Source organism: Tachypleus tridentatus, chromosome 1 (assembly GCF_004210375.1).
Source record: "Tachypleus tridentatus isolate NWPU-2018 chromosome 1, ASM421037v1, whole genome shotgun sequence".
Taxonomy (NCBI): Eukaryota; Metazoa; Arthropoda; class Merostomata; order Xiphosura; family Limulidae; genus Tachypleus; species Tachypleus tridentatus.
In genome coordinates this window covers 23,489,653-23,510,282 of record NC_134825.1, presented here as the reverse complement: position 1 = coordinate 23,510,282, position 20,630 = coordinate 23,489,653, and the positions used below count along the sequence as shown (strand labels likewise).

The following is a 20,630-nucleotide window of genomic DNA, read 5'->3' as shown; positions in this document are numbered from 1 at the left end:
AGTTATCACGTCGTACAATGTTAAACAGATATAGTGTAATATCAATAATTTGTCGTTACAATGTTTATTTACTGTAGCAATTTTTAAAACTTTCGAATATAAGTAACACTACAGTACTTATTAAATTGTAATATATCAATGTGTGTTATTCTTTAAAATATTATATTCTAATACAGGCTTACATCAGAAAACGTTTTCCAGCTTAATACAGATTTTTCTCTGTTCAGTAAGGTGTAAAACATGTATATATCTTTAAGATAAATACGTAGTTGTTTGTAGTTTTGAATAAAGTTATAGAAATGTTTGATCTGCGGGGAAATTATACCCTGAATTTTAGCACCAATAAACCATCTCAAACTTACCGCTGAGTTATTCAGAGGGTATAAAGATTATAGAAGCTTTTTTTTTAGTTTATTTAGTTATTATAAATATTAGTTTATTTTAAGTTACAGCACTTGTAGCAAAGAAGAATATTTCAAAAATATCCTTTTTTTTTTAGGTAAATACTGTTAACATGTAATAAAATAACAAAATATGGAAGAACGTTACTCCTTGATAAAAGAATCCTATGGGTTTTGACAATTATCAAAACAGTTTATCAACAATTTTTTGTTGTTGCTTATGTTAAAGGTATTTTGGTGTGAGGATATAAAAACAATGTAAGGGAACAAGCTTATTATAACAAATGTATAACAAGGTACACTAGAATACCAAAGATCCTATAAAATCAAAACTCTTGATAGGTCTTGTCAGTTAAAGCAGGCTTAGTGAGTCTAACTTTAAAAAAAACACCCAGCAAAATAGAGTATATAATTACTTTTTCAGTGACACATTGATTGAGAGACAAATTAAACAACAACACCAAATGCCAACTCTTTTCAGAACGAATAGTGGAATTAAACCGTCATTCCACTAACGCACTCGCTGCCCCACATGACATGATTTATATTTATTTGACTAAAACGGAACTCGAACACGGAACCTTACCTCTATAAACCAATACGATAATGACTAGCCGTTCTCGGCTCTAGGTGCTGTTAATGGTAAAGTTTTGGAACTAATTAACATCTATAATGATGATATAATCATTTGGACGATTACTATAAATAACTGAGACTTGAATTGAAATGTTGATAAATATATAAATATATTATTAATAATAAATACAAAAAAAAGATGTATTTTTATTATTTATACCTAATCTTTGAAAACCTTTTTGCACATATTCTGTTCTATGAAAGTACAAATAGTTTAATATCCACGATATTCGATGCATTAACGTTTCCCTCTTTGTAGCAGTATCAGGTTTTATTACGACCAGGAACAATGAGAGCAAGTTAGAAATATTAAAAATAATCAATTTTTCCTTCATTCACTAGATCTTATTAGCACATCTGTATTTTAGTGTAAAAAATGGCCTACCCATATAACATCGTTTGTTGTCATCTTGTATACACTTACACGTGGATAATCATCCTACAACAACTCCGAGCATCTTCAAAATTTAAACATATAAACTAAATTTTCCGTTTCATTACTATGAATATTGATGTCAAGTCTACGGACTTACAACGTTAAAATCAGGAGTTTGATTCCATTTGGCGGACTAAGTAGAGTGCCGTTGTTGCTTTGCTATAAGAAAAAATACAGAAACTCTCTAATTACTAAAACCAGAAATCGTAGAAGAGCTGTAGTACAATGGAATCAACATTTTTTTTTTTTTGAAATGTGTTTATTGCTGGCAGTAAGAAAGAAAACGTGTTTACTGTACGACGTCCAGGAGAAAAACGGGTGTGACAAGAAACGTAAATCCGATAATAACAAACTCAGTTTTAACTAGAGAATCTTCAACTCCAGAACTTTTTAGTTCATGGAATATACACTGAATCATTAGAGCTTCTCTTCCAAATCCTAACACTTGTTTATCTCTATATCATAACCACCTGTTTAACGGAAAATTTAATCCGATTCTCTAGAACAAGTGCATTCTACCAATAACGATGTCGTATAGCTTTGATAGTTAGAACAAGTGTTTATAGTGTTAAGAAACGAATTAATTTGTGCTGCTCTTTGAAGTAAAACACAAAGCTAAACAATGGGTTATCTACGTTCTACACACAACAGGTATCGCAACCTAGTTTCTTGCATTATAATTCTCCAGATAAAAGGCTGTGCCCCAGAGGAAGGATTTGGTTACACTGATATTTAAGAGAAAAAGTGTCACTTATGTATTCTAGAAAAGAAAGCGTTTTAAAAAAGGTTCATTTGGACTTGGTAATCCTTGATATTTTTACCAACAGCTCAGGATGAAAATTAAAATATTTTTGTTTTTATTTTAAGGAAAATCTTTTTATTCCGTTAAAGTATGGAAAAAGTACATATTTTATTGTTTATGAAGCCATTACGTTTATATATTGCAATTTGTCAACTTAGTATGATTTTTAAAATAGCTTTTTCAACATATAAATTACCACAGCAAAATATAATAGAATCAGAATAAAGCTGAATAGATACCAATATCATAAGGACAAGCCTGAAGTAGTATATAAATGTTCGTGTGTGTGTGGCCTCCATAATTCCAAGAGGACTGAACCTAGAAACCTGAAATTTTGCGTGCGTTTTAAAGTGGATCCAGAATGTGTGCACTTGGGTGTTATTCACGAGTGTGCCTGCATATGTGATTCTTGGTATACCCTGTGGTCAATCGGGGAGATTAACAACTTCTAATATATGGAAAAGCCAATGCGTTTCAACAATAGCCTTTACGTCAAATTGCTTAGCAACAACAAGAAAACCTGATTAACGAAACCGAGAAAGCTCATATCTGCAGCGTGAATCAGACATATTAAGAAGAAAAGATTATTATTGGAAAATAAATATGTTTTATTACAGATAACAGTTCTTTATTATTATATAGAAAAAATAACTCAGTATTATTAGATCCTTTATTTATGAAATTAAAGTGTCTTTTAGCCTCCAATATGCTCTGCATAAATAATGCAAAATCTAATACTGACATAAAATTATTAATAAATGCATATTTTTCATCATAAAAAAATCTATGATTTGACTGACAAGAAAGAAGTTTCTGTGAAGCAATGTGCGGTGTTATATTGAATGATTAAAACATATTTGTTTTATAAAAAATTTTACACTTAATATTCGACCTAGACAGCATGTTTTGATTTTACATGGTTAGGAAAGAATACAGTTTTTTACACTGACAAGAAAAAGCAGAACTGTGGGAAAAAAATAGATCACGTTAATAATAACAATTATATAATTTTATTCAAAAAATACTAGAAACAACATTCGTTTTAATTAAATGATCTTTGTACATACGCCATGACAACATATATATAAAAATATAATCACATGCTGCTAATAATCCTAATGTCAAACTTAAACAGTTTGCTTGTTTGAGAATTTCGCGCAAAAGTAGAGTTGAATTTGCGAAAATCTTGCCTAATGTAAGACGCGGGGAAACAGTTTATTATTGTTTGTTTGCTACAGTTAGTACATAAGAAGATATAATAGTGACAAACGCTTCTTAATCGAAAAACTAGAGATACTTGACATGAAACGTTCACAGATTTAGAATCTTATGCGGGTTAACACCAAATATGTTCCCACTTTCAGCCTTAGTGGCGTTATAAGTTACCATCAATTCCACTATTCGTTGGTTAAGAATAGCCCAGCTTTTTTTCTTACACTGTAATGCATGCTATTAAAACCATTAATTAATTATTATAAAAGCAAGAATACATATATTTTACTTTACAATAATGCAATATCTTAAGTTTCATACGAAGGATTTTTAGAAGGTTCTAAGAACGAAATAATAATTCCTTTTTTTTTGTTAAATAACTGTTTAAAGAATACGCTCACAAGTAGTACTGTAATAGAACAATATCTTTAAGTACCACTGAAACATCAATATTGCAAATATTGTTAATAATAAAGCTCGTAAATTCTATATCTCAAATCACAGGAACAACAGCATAAGAAACTAATGACAAAACATTATCGTTAACATACGGAGTTTGGTTAATGACAAAATAAATCTACTTGTATACATAATATTGTCCAACATCTACATCTCACCAAGTCTGTTTCAATGTTCTATTAAACACTGCTATAACAACTCCGCCCAGATTGTTCTACAGACTTCATACTCTCCATGACCAGTAATAAAAGTGTCTAGGTGACGTCATATGGACGTCAATCTTGCATTCTCCACTAACTGAGTTCTCTATAAAAGCAGTCAGCCTATCCTATCTGGTAGTCAGTCAAGAGCACTGAACGAGTCCCACCAGCAATTTAAAGATCCTACCTGGAAGAATAGTGGAACTTTCAGCTGAGTCTCTGATTTACTCTACAGGTAAATTCATATCTCTTAACTTATACACAACCAAATCTGTACTTCAGTAACAACGTGTTATAATTAATAGTTGAAAACATTCATGGTGTGTTTGTTTATTTGAATTGTTATAGTGGATGGGAAAATGTTATACCTTTAAAAACGTAATATTCTATATTCATGAATCTCATATAGTTCCATAATATTTGACATATACCTTTTATCTTCTTAGAATAACTTTCACATTTTAATCTGTATGTGTAAATATGCTTTTTAGGTTTTTACCCTTAGAAGGTACGAACAAATTACTTCTGTTGTACCGTCTAGGACAGAAGAGATCAATATCAGTGAGCATAAAATGATTGTCTGAAAAACTGAAATATACAACACTAATTTTTTAACTTCGGGTGTATGTAGAGGTATATGATACAACGCAATGTGACGCTAATTACCAGATCAATCGTTTGACTAGTACGTCAATTGAACGATCAGTTGTTAGCTGCTATTTGACTTTCATTAGAGCGATGTAACTTACAACTATACTTTTAGATAATATTATCACAAAATATGTTGGCGAATGCTGTTCACTTTTTGTCTTGCTTTTAGACTGTTAGTGTAACTATGGATTGATATCTATTTTTTGTAGCTTTCCGCGAAATTCTAAGACAAATAATGTACAAAATATTACATGGCCATTACAGTCACATGTGCCTTCGATATACAGGTAACAAAGCCTGTTACTTGTAACAGATGTAACATTACATTAAGTGCGAGGATCTTAAGTTCAGAGACTATCAGTCTTACTACAATGTAATTTTGTTTATAGTGTTGTTTTCATATGGTCGTTTGGTTGTGATAATAAAAGAAAGTGGCAGATCAAAAATGGTTGGAAGTTTACGTTAATAAAATTATAAATTCTAGTGATATGTTATCAAATAGACTTAATTTCGTTAATAGCATAGAAAGAAGGCAAACTTACTAGTCTTCAAAAGGGCCTTTTGTGCTTTTATTTAAGTTACGTGTTTGTAATAATAAGTTTAGATAAAGTTTGGATACGTTGTTGTAATTCCATATTTCAATATTAATATAAATGTGCAACATATCAATTTAATGAACTATAGATCTAAACAGCATGTCCTCTATATCTTGTGTAGTTTTTGGTGTCTTAATTTCTCTGCTATCTGCAGACTTTATCAAAATTGGACATAATGTGATATACTTTATCTAATACCATTATTAACTTATACTTTGTGTCCTTTATTCTTATATAGACACTATGGTCAAAATATCAGTAATCGTTGGTTTCATTATCATGTTTCTCCTGATGTCAGCCTTGTCAGCTTCCTTGCCTCAGTACAGGTAGGTTATAGAATATAGTTTTTTATACATATATCTTAAATTAGTGTTATACTTTACTCTTAGTTAGTGTACTCCAGTTATACTATAGGGTGAGATATCTGATTGTACATACATACACACTTTATAAGTCTTATGTACGAAAGCATTGAATTAATAATAACAACCCTATTGAGCCGAATAGATATTTCATTACACAACATACTTACCTTAAACTATGTAAGTTAGAATTACTTTAGATTTAATTACTAAATTGTGAAGAAAGAACTACAATTGGTAAATTATCTTTCTTTAACATCACTTTAGATTATTACCTTCTACAGCCTTGTTATCATGTTTGCTTTCGAATTCGTATTTCGTATTCAGCTAAGGAACGTTTATAACTATAGCTATATATAATCCTATTCGTTTAAAAGTGACTAAATAGTGAAAGAGTACTGGTTAATGGCTGCCTCATATTTTCTATTGTAAATATCACACTATTCAATTTTATTACCAAAATCACGCTTCAGGCGAGAGAAGTCATTCTTAACATTACCTCATTTTCGTATTTCCAACTGAGAGGTGTAATTTCAAAAGGATTTGCTAATATCAAATAGAATCCAAACCAACTACTTTTGCTTTTAAAGGGAAAACTGCTTATTCCAGGTCTCTTAGAATATGAGTTTCTGTCGCTGACTGCACATTGTACATTATAAATAGAAAGTAAATGCTTCAGTCATTTATATTGTTCCATTGAGACAAATAACGTTTTCCAATTAAAGAAATGATAAGTAGTTGGGTGTTATGTAACAGCATTTGTATCTTATATTTGTAATATTACAGTGAATCACATAACTGAGAGCCGCGAACTACAGTAAAAATGTAGTTTTATGCATAGCTGAAACTAATCTCACTTTCTTACGAAGGCACCGAATATTTAATTACAACATCAATATCTCAGGATGTTGTTACACAGAACTAGGTATTTCTGATTTTTCTAAACTCACTTTTAATTAAGTAGATATTTAAGTGAGCTTTATTCTCTTCCACTAGCGATCGGTAAAACATTATCTGTATTGACATAAGAGTGATAGAAATTATTCTGACTGATGTAAACACGTGCTGACTGAGATGTTTTATAAAAATAACGTGTCTTTATGTACGACGTACTTAAATTATTTCCGATTGTAGCATAACGGTAAACACGAACCTTTACATTGAAAACAAGGTTCTTTCACTGAAATAGTCATGATTTAAATCATTATGTAAACTAAGGGTTCCTGAGCTACGTTTAAAATTACATTAATGAAATACTTTTATCTAAAACTATTAATATCTATTTAACAACAATAGACAAAGTAAATTTCTGTTTCACATTTCTTTATTAGTAGAATTACGTATAATAATTTATTAGGTTAGTCTTGAAGTGAGTTTCATGTTCTATGTTCAGTTTCTCCATCATGTAGCCTGAAGAGAGAAAAAAAAATCAAATCGACATCTGGGTAACAACCTTTAAATATTATGAACTACTTCAGCTTTCCAATTATCGATAATTGTCAACTTTCATTCCAAAAATACAATCTATTTTACATATTTATCCAAGAGTGAACCACATCCTTTGTTGATATTATAAATTTCAAATAATGATAAAACTCCTGTAACCATTTTTTTTTTAATTTGGAATAGATATATTTCCTTCCAAAGAAGATGGTGTGAAGATAATACATTAGTTCGAAATGTATGGATTTGTCCTTTTTATAAATTTTCCAAACTTCATAATATGGGTCATATAATGTGAGGCTGAATATTTTTTATCAGTGTATCGTAAATCCTTAATTTGAATCAGAGAAAAAGAGGTAAAATACAGATCGCATGCATAATGTAAAAAACAATTTAAAAATAGGATGGCTTTCATCTCATAATTAAAATGTTCGTGATTTCTTCTCTTTGGTTACGTTCATTCTGCTCTTCAGCTTCGGGAATTTCTCTGTCTGTTTGAGCCAATTACTACAGCAAATAAAGTAAATATGCTTTTAGCAACATACACAAGAACTTTACTGGATAAAATACATTGGTCTGTGATTTGATCCGCAAATATAGTCGATAAATCTGGAAACTTATGTAAATTTAGTTTCTACAGCTTTACAGAGAAATAATGCACTCATTTCTGGTAGAATTATTGGCTATTGTTAAACATAACAAACTAGTAGGTATATGGATTAGAGAGAACTCAATACAAGTCATTGGTAATTGGCATATACTCCAAATATCCTACACTTCTTTTTCTTTAGAAAAAAAAGTACTTATTATTCTCGAACAAGGGTACTCTACATCTAGATAAGAAAAATAAGGTTAATTATGACGCCGTAACTTCCTACCTAGAAATTTATTTCTCCATAATAATATTTCTCGATATACTTTGTTTCCTTATGTTCCCGAAACACCAATAATTATGTAGTACCATCTCAGGTTCATATCACGAAAATACATTATGATTTTGTTGTAATTTTATCTAGATTTATTCTTCAATAAAAAGTTTCATGTTGCAAAATGTACCTTTGACTATTCCTGTGAGGTAGTTCTCTTTCACATTATTGACTAATATGCTTTTAGGTTTCAACGCGCTCTATGGAAAATTGAACATCCTGATGAAGCAAGGCGAGTATTGAACGGAGTAGTGGAGAGTCTGCTCGCTTCTGAAAGTGGTAAAACGTACGTAAAAACTGTATTTGTCATTTAATGTTTTGAAATCTCTGTACTTATAATTATTTGATTATAAGAAAAAGTATCTATAAAACACGAAAAGCCTTAAGAAACTGTTATTGCATTCTATTACTAATAAATATTAAAATATTCGATGAAATTGAAAGAAAAAGGAAGACAGAGGTAAACTAGAGCTAAATATTTCACTGAACAATCATAGCAGCTTTCAGAACGAAGACTTTTCTGGTCTACAACTATTTTTCTTTCACTATTCAGTTTAATAAAGAAATATTATTCGGATGTATAAAATATTTTCCTTATACGTGTAAATTGATTTAAGAAATATTTGACTAAAATGTAATGAACTGCAAACATCACACAGTAAATTCACTATTTATCTGTAATACTGTTCTGTTGAACAGTTTTTGTTGTTAAATGTGTTTTTTTATAATAATCCACATTGGGCTATTTCCTGATCCCAACGAGAGGAATCGAGCCTCTGATTTGTTGTTAAGTAAACAATACAACATGTTTTGATTATCTTTAATTCCGATATTATTTAGTGAGAAGCGAGGACTGGACTTAGGATTGTCCCGTGGATTTTCTGGAAGCCAAGCTGCTAAACATCTCATGGGATTAGCTGCTGCCAATTTTGCTGGTGGACCTGGTAGGCGGCGTCGCGACGTAAGCAACGAAGAATGAATGATAGAATTTGAGCTATTGTCAAATGTGAAGTCTTAAACAAAATTTTAAAAAATTGCATTTTAAGGGGATGTTCGACATTATAAATGTAATATAGTGTACTTGTAAGAATAAAGTACTTTCTGCACAAAATACGGTTTTCTTTCTTTCTTTATTTTTTGACAGCATCTTTTGTGGTAGATCATATAAGACGTTCATTTTAAGGATAAGAAATGTCTGGATACATTTACTTAGTTATTGTTTTTGATTTTGTTTTGTCTATTACTCGGTGTCCTAATCTTATATTTGTTTAAATACGAAGCTTTGTTTTATTTTAATTATTTATTTACTTCCTACCCTCAACAAGTAACGATATTGTGCTTGGTTTTATGATACAAGTTTATAACTCTACTGCTATTTAATATTTTGCTATTGCTTTTTTAATTGGTATAAACCATCATAATGTAAATGAGAAACTAAATTACACATAAGCTTGAATGCTTTAATTTCTACTATTTGGTTCTAAATTCGATTATGAAATACATACCAATATTTTGGCTAAAAGAGCTGTATTTACTTACTATGAGTATTGTTGTTGAAATGTTAAACGTGCAGGTAATTGCAAGCACGCTGTTTATTAAACTGTTAGAAATTAAAGTTTGATTAATTTATTAAATGGAAAATACAATTTGAGTAAAATTGCATATACAGATTACATAATTGCCCTATTACGCAAGGGACTTCCTATATTTGTTACAAATAATATGGAGAAGTCCAGAAAAAGGATGGAAAACTTTAAAGATAATATTCAACCTTAATAAAATTTGGTTTTTTGTAGATTATTTGAACTTATCTTTTAATATTATTTCAGTAAATAATCTGCCTTTTCTACTTTTGTATTTAGAACACAGAGAATCTACACTCATGACTGTTACTTAAAAATAGTAATTTATTTTAAACCAGTAGCCAAGTATAGGTGATATGATATTGGTATCATTGATGGATTGTACATGACACATTATAATACATTATATATGGTATCATGAAGAAATTTAAAAAAATATGAAAATACATCAAGGTTTTCTTCCTACATATCTAAGAATTATCAGCAATATTATGCAACATAATTAAAAAATCTTAGAATGTAGTGTAACATTTTCTACCTGTTCTTAGTTAAATAATATTTTCACATGTATAATTGTTAAAGTATCAGAAGTTGATGAATGTGAGGTTTATAATACGGTTTATGCGTGTAGACGATTTTACACTGTGTCAAAGAACAACAAAATATTCTACAAAAAATATAAATTAACTGAGTCGGTCTTTGTAAAACATTTGTCAAACACATTTAAAAATATATATTTCAATAATGTTAAACTAACACCTGAGGTGAAATTAAAATATTAATTATATATTATAGAACCTACAAAATTGAAAAACAGATCACTGTGATGAACAGGGACATGGGTTTAGCTTCATAACAAACGAAGTACGTGGTATTTATTTAAATTATTGGCATGGCCTAGCGTGTTAAGGCGTGCGACTCGTAATCTGAGGGTCGCGGGTTAAATTCCAGTCGTACCAAACATGCTCGTTTTTTCAGTCGTGGGGGTATTATAATGTTACGTTTACTCCCACTATTCTTTGGTAAAAGAGTAGCCCAAGAGTTGACGGTGGCTAGTGATGACGAACAGCCTTCCCTCTACTCTTACACCACTAAATTAGGGACGGCAAGCGCAGATAGCCCTATAGTAGAGTTACATGATATTTAAACCAAAGCACTGTCAGTTGTATATTTATGAAACTACATCGCATGTTGTAGGTGGATTTTCACCAAAATTGCTGTGAATGTTCATTTGTTCCAGAGAACGAATTTAAACAATTACCTCACTTCTTATTAATGGATGTTCACTAAACTTTGTATGAAGTTTCACGGGTCCGTGAGAAGAAACATAAATATTCAGTTTAAATTTTGCGGTTTTTGTCACAACCTTGTTTTCTTCCTTTCTTAATTTATTCTACCGGTTTCGTTACTTCAAATATCATTCTTCAGGAAATAGTTTTACTTAGATTCTATAACCAATTTACATACAAATACCGTTTTAAACTAAAAATTAAAACTATGTTATAAAGTTTATGTACAGATTAATTACAAGTGATCAAAAAGAAATAAAGGTTGAAATAAAGATGAATCTTTAGTAAAAGGTAAATCAGAGTTATACCTGTTCAACAAATAAGTCCCTAAGTATAGTTAATTTGTGAAAAAATTGAATTATGTTATGTTACTGAAAACAAGTAAAGGATAATTTATCACTACAAGAGCGGAAATCGCACTAAACCTCAAATGTTCCAACTTAATAACTCCAAAAATTCATAAAAATGAACAAGCAATTTTATAACAAGATAACGTATAAAAATTTCAGTAATTTTATTGGTTTACCAAGAAATGGTAGGTTTAAACAAATTCAAATGGAAAACTTTGATATCAAAACACTACCTTTTTTTTTTGACGAATTTAAAATGATTTTGTTTTCATAAAGGAAGAGATTATCAGAAAAAACTTCAGGAATTGGGTACCTTTATGTACTTCCTCAAATATAAAAATCAAACGAGGTTAATAACTTATTGTTCGAATTAAAAAATGAATACATTAATATCAGCAAACCTCCAGATATTTCAGAAAGCTCGATTGTGGGTAGAAATTAAGTATATTATATAACATTTAAATCACGTTTTAGACATATTATTAAAATAATTTTATTTCATATTCCTATTGTTATTAAAATAATTTTGAATTTGTTTAGAAGTTGCCATGATATTAAAGATTTCTAGAAAAGTTCTATTATTTCAGGTGTCATCCTAGTTGCTCTTCTTTGAACCTACAAATAATTGAATGATTCTTTTATAAAGAAGAAACTTCAAAACTGTACACAGTACAGAAGACAATATCTTACAAGGGATCTATACAGAAAAACAATAAAATATACTTTTTTTGTATTCAATATTTCTACCCAATATGCTAAATCAAATCCTAGTAGCTAGCCACAATTAATTAGCTTAAGATATTTCTAAATCACCAAGATCTTTATCTTCAACCACAATATTTAATGATTGTAAAAAGATTTAATGATTTAAATTGTAAAAAAGAATATTTCAATTGTGTAAACCTGTATGCATTATCTTGTCTTTTGGATAGATAAACACCATCTGTCATGTTTGAGCTCAATGTATCAAATAATGTAAGTGTCCCTGAAAGTCTACAGTATCATTGATATAGTTAGCCTACCAAAACATCTTTATATCATCTGCACACTTCACTATTTTGTTAGTCATTCCAAGGTCAATATCAATCACAAACAGCAGTCGATCCAGCACAGAGACCTGAGGTACATCATTGTTACTGTGACACAGTTAGATCTAACTATATTTATTACTACTCTTTGTCTTTTACTTTTAAACAATGTCGGGAAATTTGATAAACAAGGCTTTCAATAGTGAACCACGCTGGTTTTTTGACACTATATCAAACTGCTTTAAGCGCATCTTCAACCACACTATTTAAACTACAGGTGTAAGTTTAACTGACATATAATTTCTTGATCAATGTTTATCACCTTCTTTAAATATTGGACAAACATTAACCAACTTTCAATATTCTAATACTCTTCCACAACTCATTGATATATATAAAATATTAGCTCCTGGATAACAAAAAGTTTTAGTTTATTTTATGACTGTGTTTGAAGAAAGTTAATGTATCTAATTCATCAGATATCACTATTCAAAGTGAGTGAAAGAAATTTTGCTTTTTTTAATAAATTTTACTATTCTTGTATAGCACAGAAACCTGATATTATACTGTTATAATAGTCGCTCTGTGATGTACTTTACTCGGAGCTACAATGTGGTGTGAGACAAAAATAGTCATAGTGTCATAGAAATAACTTATTATTAGAACATTTAGTTACAATAACAAATTTTGATACTTTCCATTTTAATTAATACTACTATATTCATTAAATTGTAATATTTCAATACATCCTGTTATTTTAAAGTATTTTATTGAGGTTTTATTGAGAAGCAATTTTTAAAACTTTCGAATATAAGTAACACTAAAGTACTTATTAAGTTTTAATATATCAATGTGTATTATTCTTTAAAAGTATTATATTCCAAGAAAGGCTTACATCAGAAAAAATGTTCGAGTTTAATAGAAATTTTTCACTGTCCAATAAGACGTGAAACATATATATATCTTTAAGATAGATTTGTAGTTGTTTGTAGTTTTGAATAAGAAAATATTGCAATAATATTTTTTTTTATAATGCATGTTAATAAAAACATTAATTAATTATTTAAAGAGCAAGTTTAGAAATATTTAATTTGTACACAAATGCAATATCTTATATTTAATACGAAGAATTTTTAGGAGATTCTAAGAACAAAATAATAATTTCTATTAAATTACGTAAGCGATTGAAGAATACGCTAACAAGTATAGTGCAATCGAACAATATCTTTAAGTACCACTGAAATATCAATATTGTGAATGTTGTTGATAATAAAGCTCGTAAATTCCATATTTCAAATCACAGGAACAACAGCATGAGAAACTAATGGCAAAACATTATCGTTAACATTCGGAGTTTAGTTAATGACAAGATAAATCTACTTGTATACAGAATATTGTCCAACATCTACATATAACCACGTCTGTTTCACTGTTTTATTTAACACTGCTATACCAACTCCGCCCAGATTGTTCAACAGATCTTATACTCTCCATAACCAGAAATAAAAGTGTCCAGGTGACAATATACGGACGTCAATCTTGCATTCTCCACTAACTGAGTTCTCTATAAAAGCAGTGAGCCTATCATATCAGGTAGTCAGTCAACAGAACTGAACGAGTCCCACCAGTAGTCTCAAGATCCTACCTGGTTAAATAGTGGAACTTTCAGCTGAGTCTCTGCTTCACTCGAAAGGTAAATTCACATCTTTTAACTTATACACACTATCAAATCAGTACTTCAGTAACAACGTGTTATAATCAACACTTGAAAACATTCATGGTGGGTTTGTTTATTTGAATTTTTTTAAATGGATGGTAAAGTGTTATACCATTAAAAACGTCATATTCTATATAAAAAAAAACTAAATCCATATTAATTTCGTGTCGGTTTAATGTAATCATTCATGAATGTAATACTGTTCCGTAATGTTTGACTAATACTTTTTATGTAGTTAGAGTAATTTTCACATTTTAATCTGTATGTGTAATTATGCTTTCTAGCTATTTAAGTTTAGGAGCTACTAACAAAGTACAATAAAACTTCTGTTTTACTCTCTCTGACAGAAGAGATTAATGACGCGAACCATTAGTGAGCAACAAATAACTGTAGGAAAAAAACTGAAAAATACAACATAATTTTTAACCTCCTGGTGTATGTAGAGTTATATCCTGTAACGGAATGTGACGCTAAATACCAAATGAATCGTTCGACTAATACGCCAATTGAATGATCAGTAGTTTGCTGCTATTTGCTGTTCTTTTGGAGTGAATGGCATGTAAGAGTGACGTAACTTACAACGATTCTACTAGATAATATTATCTCAAGATTTGTTAGCGGAACCTCTTCACTTGTTGTTTAGCTTTTAAACTGTTAGTGTAACTATCGATTGATATCTATTTTGTGTAGATTTTCGCAAAATTATAAGACAAATAAAGTACAAAATATTACACGGCCATTACAGTCACATATGCTTTCGATATACAGGCAACAAAGCCCATTACATTAAGTGCGAGGATCTTAACTTCAGAGACTATTAGTCATACTAGATTGTAATTTTGTTTATAGTGTTGTTTTCATAGAGTCGTTTGGTTGTGATAATAAAAGAAATTGGCAGACTGAAAATGGTTGGAAGTTTGTGTTAATAAAATGATAAATCCTAGTAATGTGTTATCAGATAGACTTAATTTCGTTAATAGCACAGAAAGAAGGCAAACTCACTAGTCTTCAATAGGGCCTTTTGTGTTTTTATTTAAGTTGCGTATTTGTAACAACAATTTCAGATAAAGTTTGGATACGTTGTTGTAACTCAATATTTCAATATTAATATAAACATGAAAAATGTCCATTTAATGAACTATAGATCTAAACAGCATGTCCTCTATATCTTGCGTAGTTTTTGGTATCTTAGTTTCACTGCTATCTGCAGACGTAATCAAAATTGGTCATAATGTGATATACTTTATATAATCTTGTTATTAACTTGTACTTCGTGTTCTTTATTGTTATATAGACACTATGGTCAAGGTATCAGTAATCGTTGGTTTCATTATCATGTTTCTCCTGATGTCAGTCCTAACGGAAGCCTCAGTACAGGTAGGTTACAGAATATTCTCATTATTTTCAAGTATAAGTCTCTTGTACATACACCTTAAATTAGTGTTATACTTTAATCTTATTTAGTATACTCCAGTTATATTATCGAGTGAGATATACGATTGTATATTTTATATGTCTTATGTACGAAAGCTTTCAATTATTAATAAGAATCCTATTGAACCGAGAAGATATTTTAATGCAACGTAGTTATATTAAGTTCTATATGATTAAAATTATTTTAGATTCAATTACCAGATTCTGAGGACAGAACACCTAATAGTTAAATTATCTTTCCTTCATACCAGTTTAGATTATTACTTTCTACAGCGTTGTTGTCATGTTTGACTTCGAATTCATATCTCGCATTCGACTAAAGGACGTTTGTAACAACAGCTGTATATCTCCTATTCGGTTAAAAGCGACTAAGTAGTGAACTAGTTCTGGTTAATGGCTGCCTCATATTGTCTATTATTGTAAATATGACGCTATTCAATTTAAATACCAAAATAACTCATGAATAGTTGCAGGTGAGAAAACACATTCTTAAAATTATCTCATTTTAGTATTTCCAACATAGAAGTGTAATTTCAAAAGGATTTGCTCATATCAACTAGAACCCAAACCAATTACTTTTCCTTTAAAAGGGAAACCTGCAAATTCAGATCTCTTGGAATATGAGTTTTTGTTGCTGACTGCCCATTATACATTATAAATAGAAGCTAAAACCTTGAGTCATTTCTATTGTTACGTATAGACAGGTAACGTCTCGGTCCGGCATGGCCAGGTCCGTTAAGGCGTGCGACTCGTAATCTGAGTGTCTCGGGTTCAAATCCCCGTCGCACCTATCATGTTCCACCATTTTAGTTCTGGGGGCGTTGTAACGTGACGATCACTCCCATTATTCGTTGGAAAAAAGTGGCCCAAGGGTTGGCAGTGGGTGGTGATGACTAGCTGCCTTCTCTCTTATGTTAGACTGATAAATTAGGGACGGGTAGCGCAGATAGCCCTCGAGGAACTTTGCGCGAAATTACAAAAACAACAACAAACAAATAGATGACGTCTTTCAGTGGAAGAAATGATAAATAGGTGGGTGTTATGTAACAGCATTTGGATCTTATATTTGTAATATTACAGTGAATCACATAACTGAGAGCCGCGAACTACAGTAAAAATGTAGTTTTATGCATAGCTGAAACTAACCTCACTTTCTTACGAAGGCACCAAATATTTAATTACAACATCAATAACTCAGGATGTTGTTACACAGAACTAGGTATTTCTGATTTTTCTAAACTCACTTTTAATTAAGTAGATATTTATGTGAGCTTTATTCTCTTCCACTAACGATCGGTAAAACATTATCTGTAGTGACATAAGAGTGATAGAAATTATTTTGACTATTTAAACACGTGCTGACTGAGATGTTTTATAAAAATAAACGTGTCTTTATGTACGACGTACTTAGTTTATTTGGATTGTAACATAACGATAAACACGAAGCTTTACAATGAAAATAAGATTCATTTCCAGTCACGTTTATTATTTAAATTATTATGTAAACTAAGGGTTCCTGAGCTACGTTTAAAATTACATTAATGAAATACTTTTATCTAAAACGATTAGTCTCTATTTAACAACAATACACAGGGTAAATTTCTGTTTCATAATTCTTTATTATTACAATTACGTATAATAATTTATTATGTTAGTTTTGAGGTGAGTTTTATGTCCTATGTTCAGTTTCTTCATCATGTAGCCTTAAGAGAGAAAAAAAAAACAAACCAGTACGCCATCTGGAGAACAAACTTCGAAGATTACAAACTACTTCAGCATTCCATTAGAGAAATACAACCTATTTTACATTTTTTCCCAAGAGTGTACCAAATCCTTTTTCATAAAATCAATTTGAAATAATGATTATGAAAATCCGTAATAATTTTTCTTATTTAGAATATATATATTTCCTCTAAAACGGGATGAACTGAAGATACTTCATCATTTCGAAATGTTTGGATTTATCTAATTTATAACTTTCCTAAACTGCACAATATGGGTCAAATAATTTGAATCTGAATGTGTATTAGAAAGGAATTAATGGGTTTATGAAAATACTTTTAAACCATTTCTAAGTATATTCTTATTTTAGTAATAATTTTCTATTTCTTAGCGTATTGTAATTTACCAGATTAAATCAAAGAAAAACTGGTAAAAAAACGGATCGCATGCATAATGTGAAAGAAAGATAGAAATAGGTTATTTTTCTCCTCATATTTTGAGTTTCCGTGAATTCGTCACTTTGGCTAAGTTGCAAAAAAGAATTTTCACTTGTTTAATAATTCTGTTTAATCAACTGTTGTTCAACTGTGCTCACGTTTCTCTTCATCTTGGGTAATTTCTCTGTTTGAGCCAACCAACTAACCTGAGTCTACTTTTAGGAACACAAAGAAGAACCTTTTTTTGATAGATTGAATTGGTCTGTGATTTGTTCCACAGATGGAGTCGATAAATATGAAAAAATCTATGTAAATTTAGTTTGTGTAGTTGTACACAGAAATAATGCACTCATTTTTAGTAGGATTTTTGGCTATTGATAAACACCACAAACTAGTAAGTATATCTTTTTTGATATTTAGTTTACATGTCCTACACCCATTTGTTTTTCGGGCCTTGCAAAAGTACATATTATTCTCGAACAACGGAACTCTACATCTATATATGAAAAATAAAATTAATTTTGACGTGTTATCTACGTCCGTAGAAATTTATTTCTCGATAATAAGTTTTTTCCTTAAACTTTGTGTCCTTATGTCGTCAAAACACCAGTAATTATGAATTACCCTCTGTGGTTATTATCATGAAAATAATTTATCGTAACTTTATGTAGTTTTATCCTTGAAAAACAAGTTGAAAATGCGCAAAATGCACCTTTAACTATCCCCGTAAGGTATTTCTGTTTCACATTATTCCATAATGTATGTTTAGATTCCAACGTGCTCCAGTGGAAATAGAACATCCTGATGAAGTGAGTCGAGTATTGTACGGAGTAGTGGAAAGTCTGCTTGCTTCTGAAAGTGGTAAAACGTACGTAATAAAACTGTATTTGTTATTTATTGTTTTGAAATCGCAAAACTTATAATTAATTAAATATCAGAGAATATATATAAGAAAACGATCAGCCTGATGTAACTGTTACCTTATATTGTTAATAAATATTCAAATATACGAGAAAAATTGAAAGGGAAACGAAAAAAGAGGTAAACTGGTGCTAAATATTACACTGAACTAACAAAGCAGCTATCAGAGCGAAGACTCTTTCAGATCTAGAACTGTTTTATTCTTTTAATATGGAGTTTAATTAACAAATATCTTTTCGGAAGTAAAAAATATTTTCCTCTTATATGTAAGTTGATATAAAAAACTTTGACTGAAATGTAATGAACTGCAAACATCACACAGTAAATTCACTATTTATCTGTAATACTGTTCTGTTGAACAGTTTTTGTTGTTAAATGTGTGTTTTTCTTATAGTAATCCACATTAGGCTATTTCCTTATTCCAACGATGGGAATCGAGCCCCTGATTTGTTGTCAAGTGAACAATACAACATGTTTTGATTATCTTTTATTCCGATATTATTTAGTGAGAAGCGAGGACTGGATTTAGGATTGTCCCGTGGATTTTCTGGAAGCCAAGCTGCTAAACATCTCATGGGATTAGCTACTGCCAATTTCGCTGGTGGACCTGGTAGGCGGCGTCGCGACGTCAGCAACCAAGAATGAATGATAGAATTAGATCTATTGTTGAATCTCGAGTCTTCAATAAAATAATAGAAATTTCACATTTTAACTGGATGTTCCATATTATAAATATGGATACAATTTTCAGTAATTTTTTCATTTTGTGTTTTTTTATTACTTGGTGATTTAAATCTTATGTTTCTTTAAATATGAAGCATTGTTTTATTTTAATTAATTATTCATTTACTGCGCTCAACAAGTAACGATATTCATGGAGGTTTTATGAAAGTTTTTACTGCTATTTAAACTATTGATATTGTTTCTTTAATTGATATAAAGCATGATAACATAAGTGACAAACTATATTACACCTAAGCTTGTATGCTTTAATATTAAATATTTGGTACTAAATTCGATTGAGAAACACGTACTAGTATTTCGGCTGCAAGAGCTGTATTTACTTACTTCGAGTATTGTTGTTGAAATGTTAAACGTGCAGATAATTGCAAGCACACTGTTTATGGAAGTGTTAGAAATGGAAGTTTGATTGATTTAATATATGGGAAACACGATTTGAGTAATACTGGATATACAGAGTGCCAAACTGCCCTATTACGCATGGAATCTCGTAGATTTGTAACAACTAATATAGGAAGTCCAGAAAAAGGATGGAAAACTTTAAAGATAATGTTCAACCTTAATAAAATTTGGTTGTTCGTAGATTATTCTAACTTACCTTTTAACATTATTTCAGTAAATCATCTGCCTTTTCTACTTTTGTATTTAGAACACAGAGAATCTACACTCAAGACTGTTACTTAAAAATAGTAATTTATTTTAAACCAGTAGCCAGGTGCAGATGATATGATACTGAAATAATTAAAGGAATATACATGATACATGATAACACATTCAAAATGGTATTATACAGAAAAATGAAAAATGTGAAGTTAATTACATCAAGGTTTTTTCCTATATGTCTAAGAATTATCAGCAAGAATATGCAAGATAATAAAAAACATTAAAATTTAGTGTAATATTTTCTACCCGTTGTGAGTTAAATAATATTCTCACATGTGTAATAGATAAGGTATGAAAAGTTGATGAGTTTGAAGTTTATGATACTGTTTATGTGTGTGGACGATTTTACATTGGATCAAAGAACATCAAAATGTTCAATAAAAATATAAATTTACTGAGTCGGTTTTGTAAACAGGTGCCAAACATATTTCTTAATATACATTAGAATAATGATCAACTAATAACTAAGGTAAAATTAAAATCTTAATTAAATATTGGGGAACAATAAAAACTGAAAAAGTGAACATTCCGATGAAGAGGGACGTTGGTTCATCTTCATGAGAAACGAAGTATTTGGTATTTGTTTGATAAGTGTACATCACATCAGAGGAGTGTAAAGCT

The 20,630-nt window shown here is 30.1% G+C and overlaps 1 protein-coding gene across 1 annotated transcript; it reads left to right on the top strand.

Moving 5' to 3' along the window:
* Positions 1-4,292: 4,292 nt before the first annotated feature.
* Positions 4,293-19,250, top strand: LOC143232228 (uncharacterized). The gene is made up of 7 exons (XM_076467390.1): positions 4,293-4,381; positions 5,632-5,719; positions 8,312-8,410; positions 8,965-9,089; positions 11,623-11,695; positions 18,454-18,552; positions 19,112-19,250. Exons 2-7 carry the CDS (start codon positions 5,637-5,639, stop codon positions 19,248-19,250), a joined length of 618 nt encoding a protein of 205 aa, XP_076323505.1. The 5' UTR covers positions 4,293-4,381; positions 5,632-5,636.
* Positions 19,251-20,630: the final 1,380 nt, after the last annotated feature.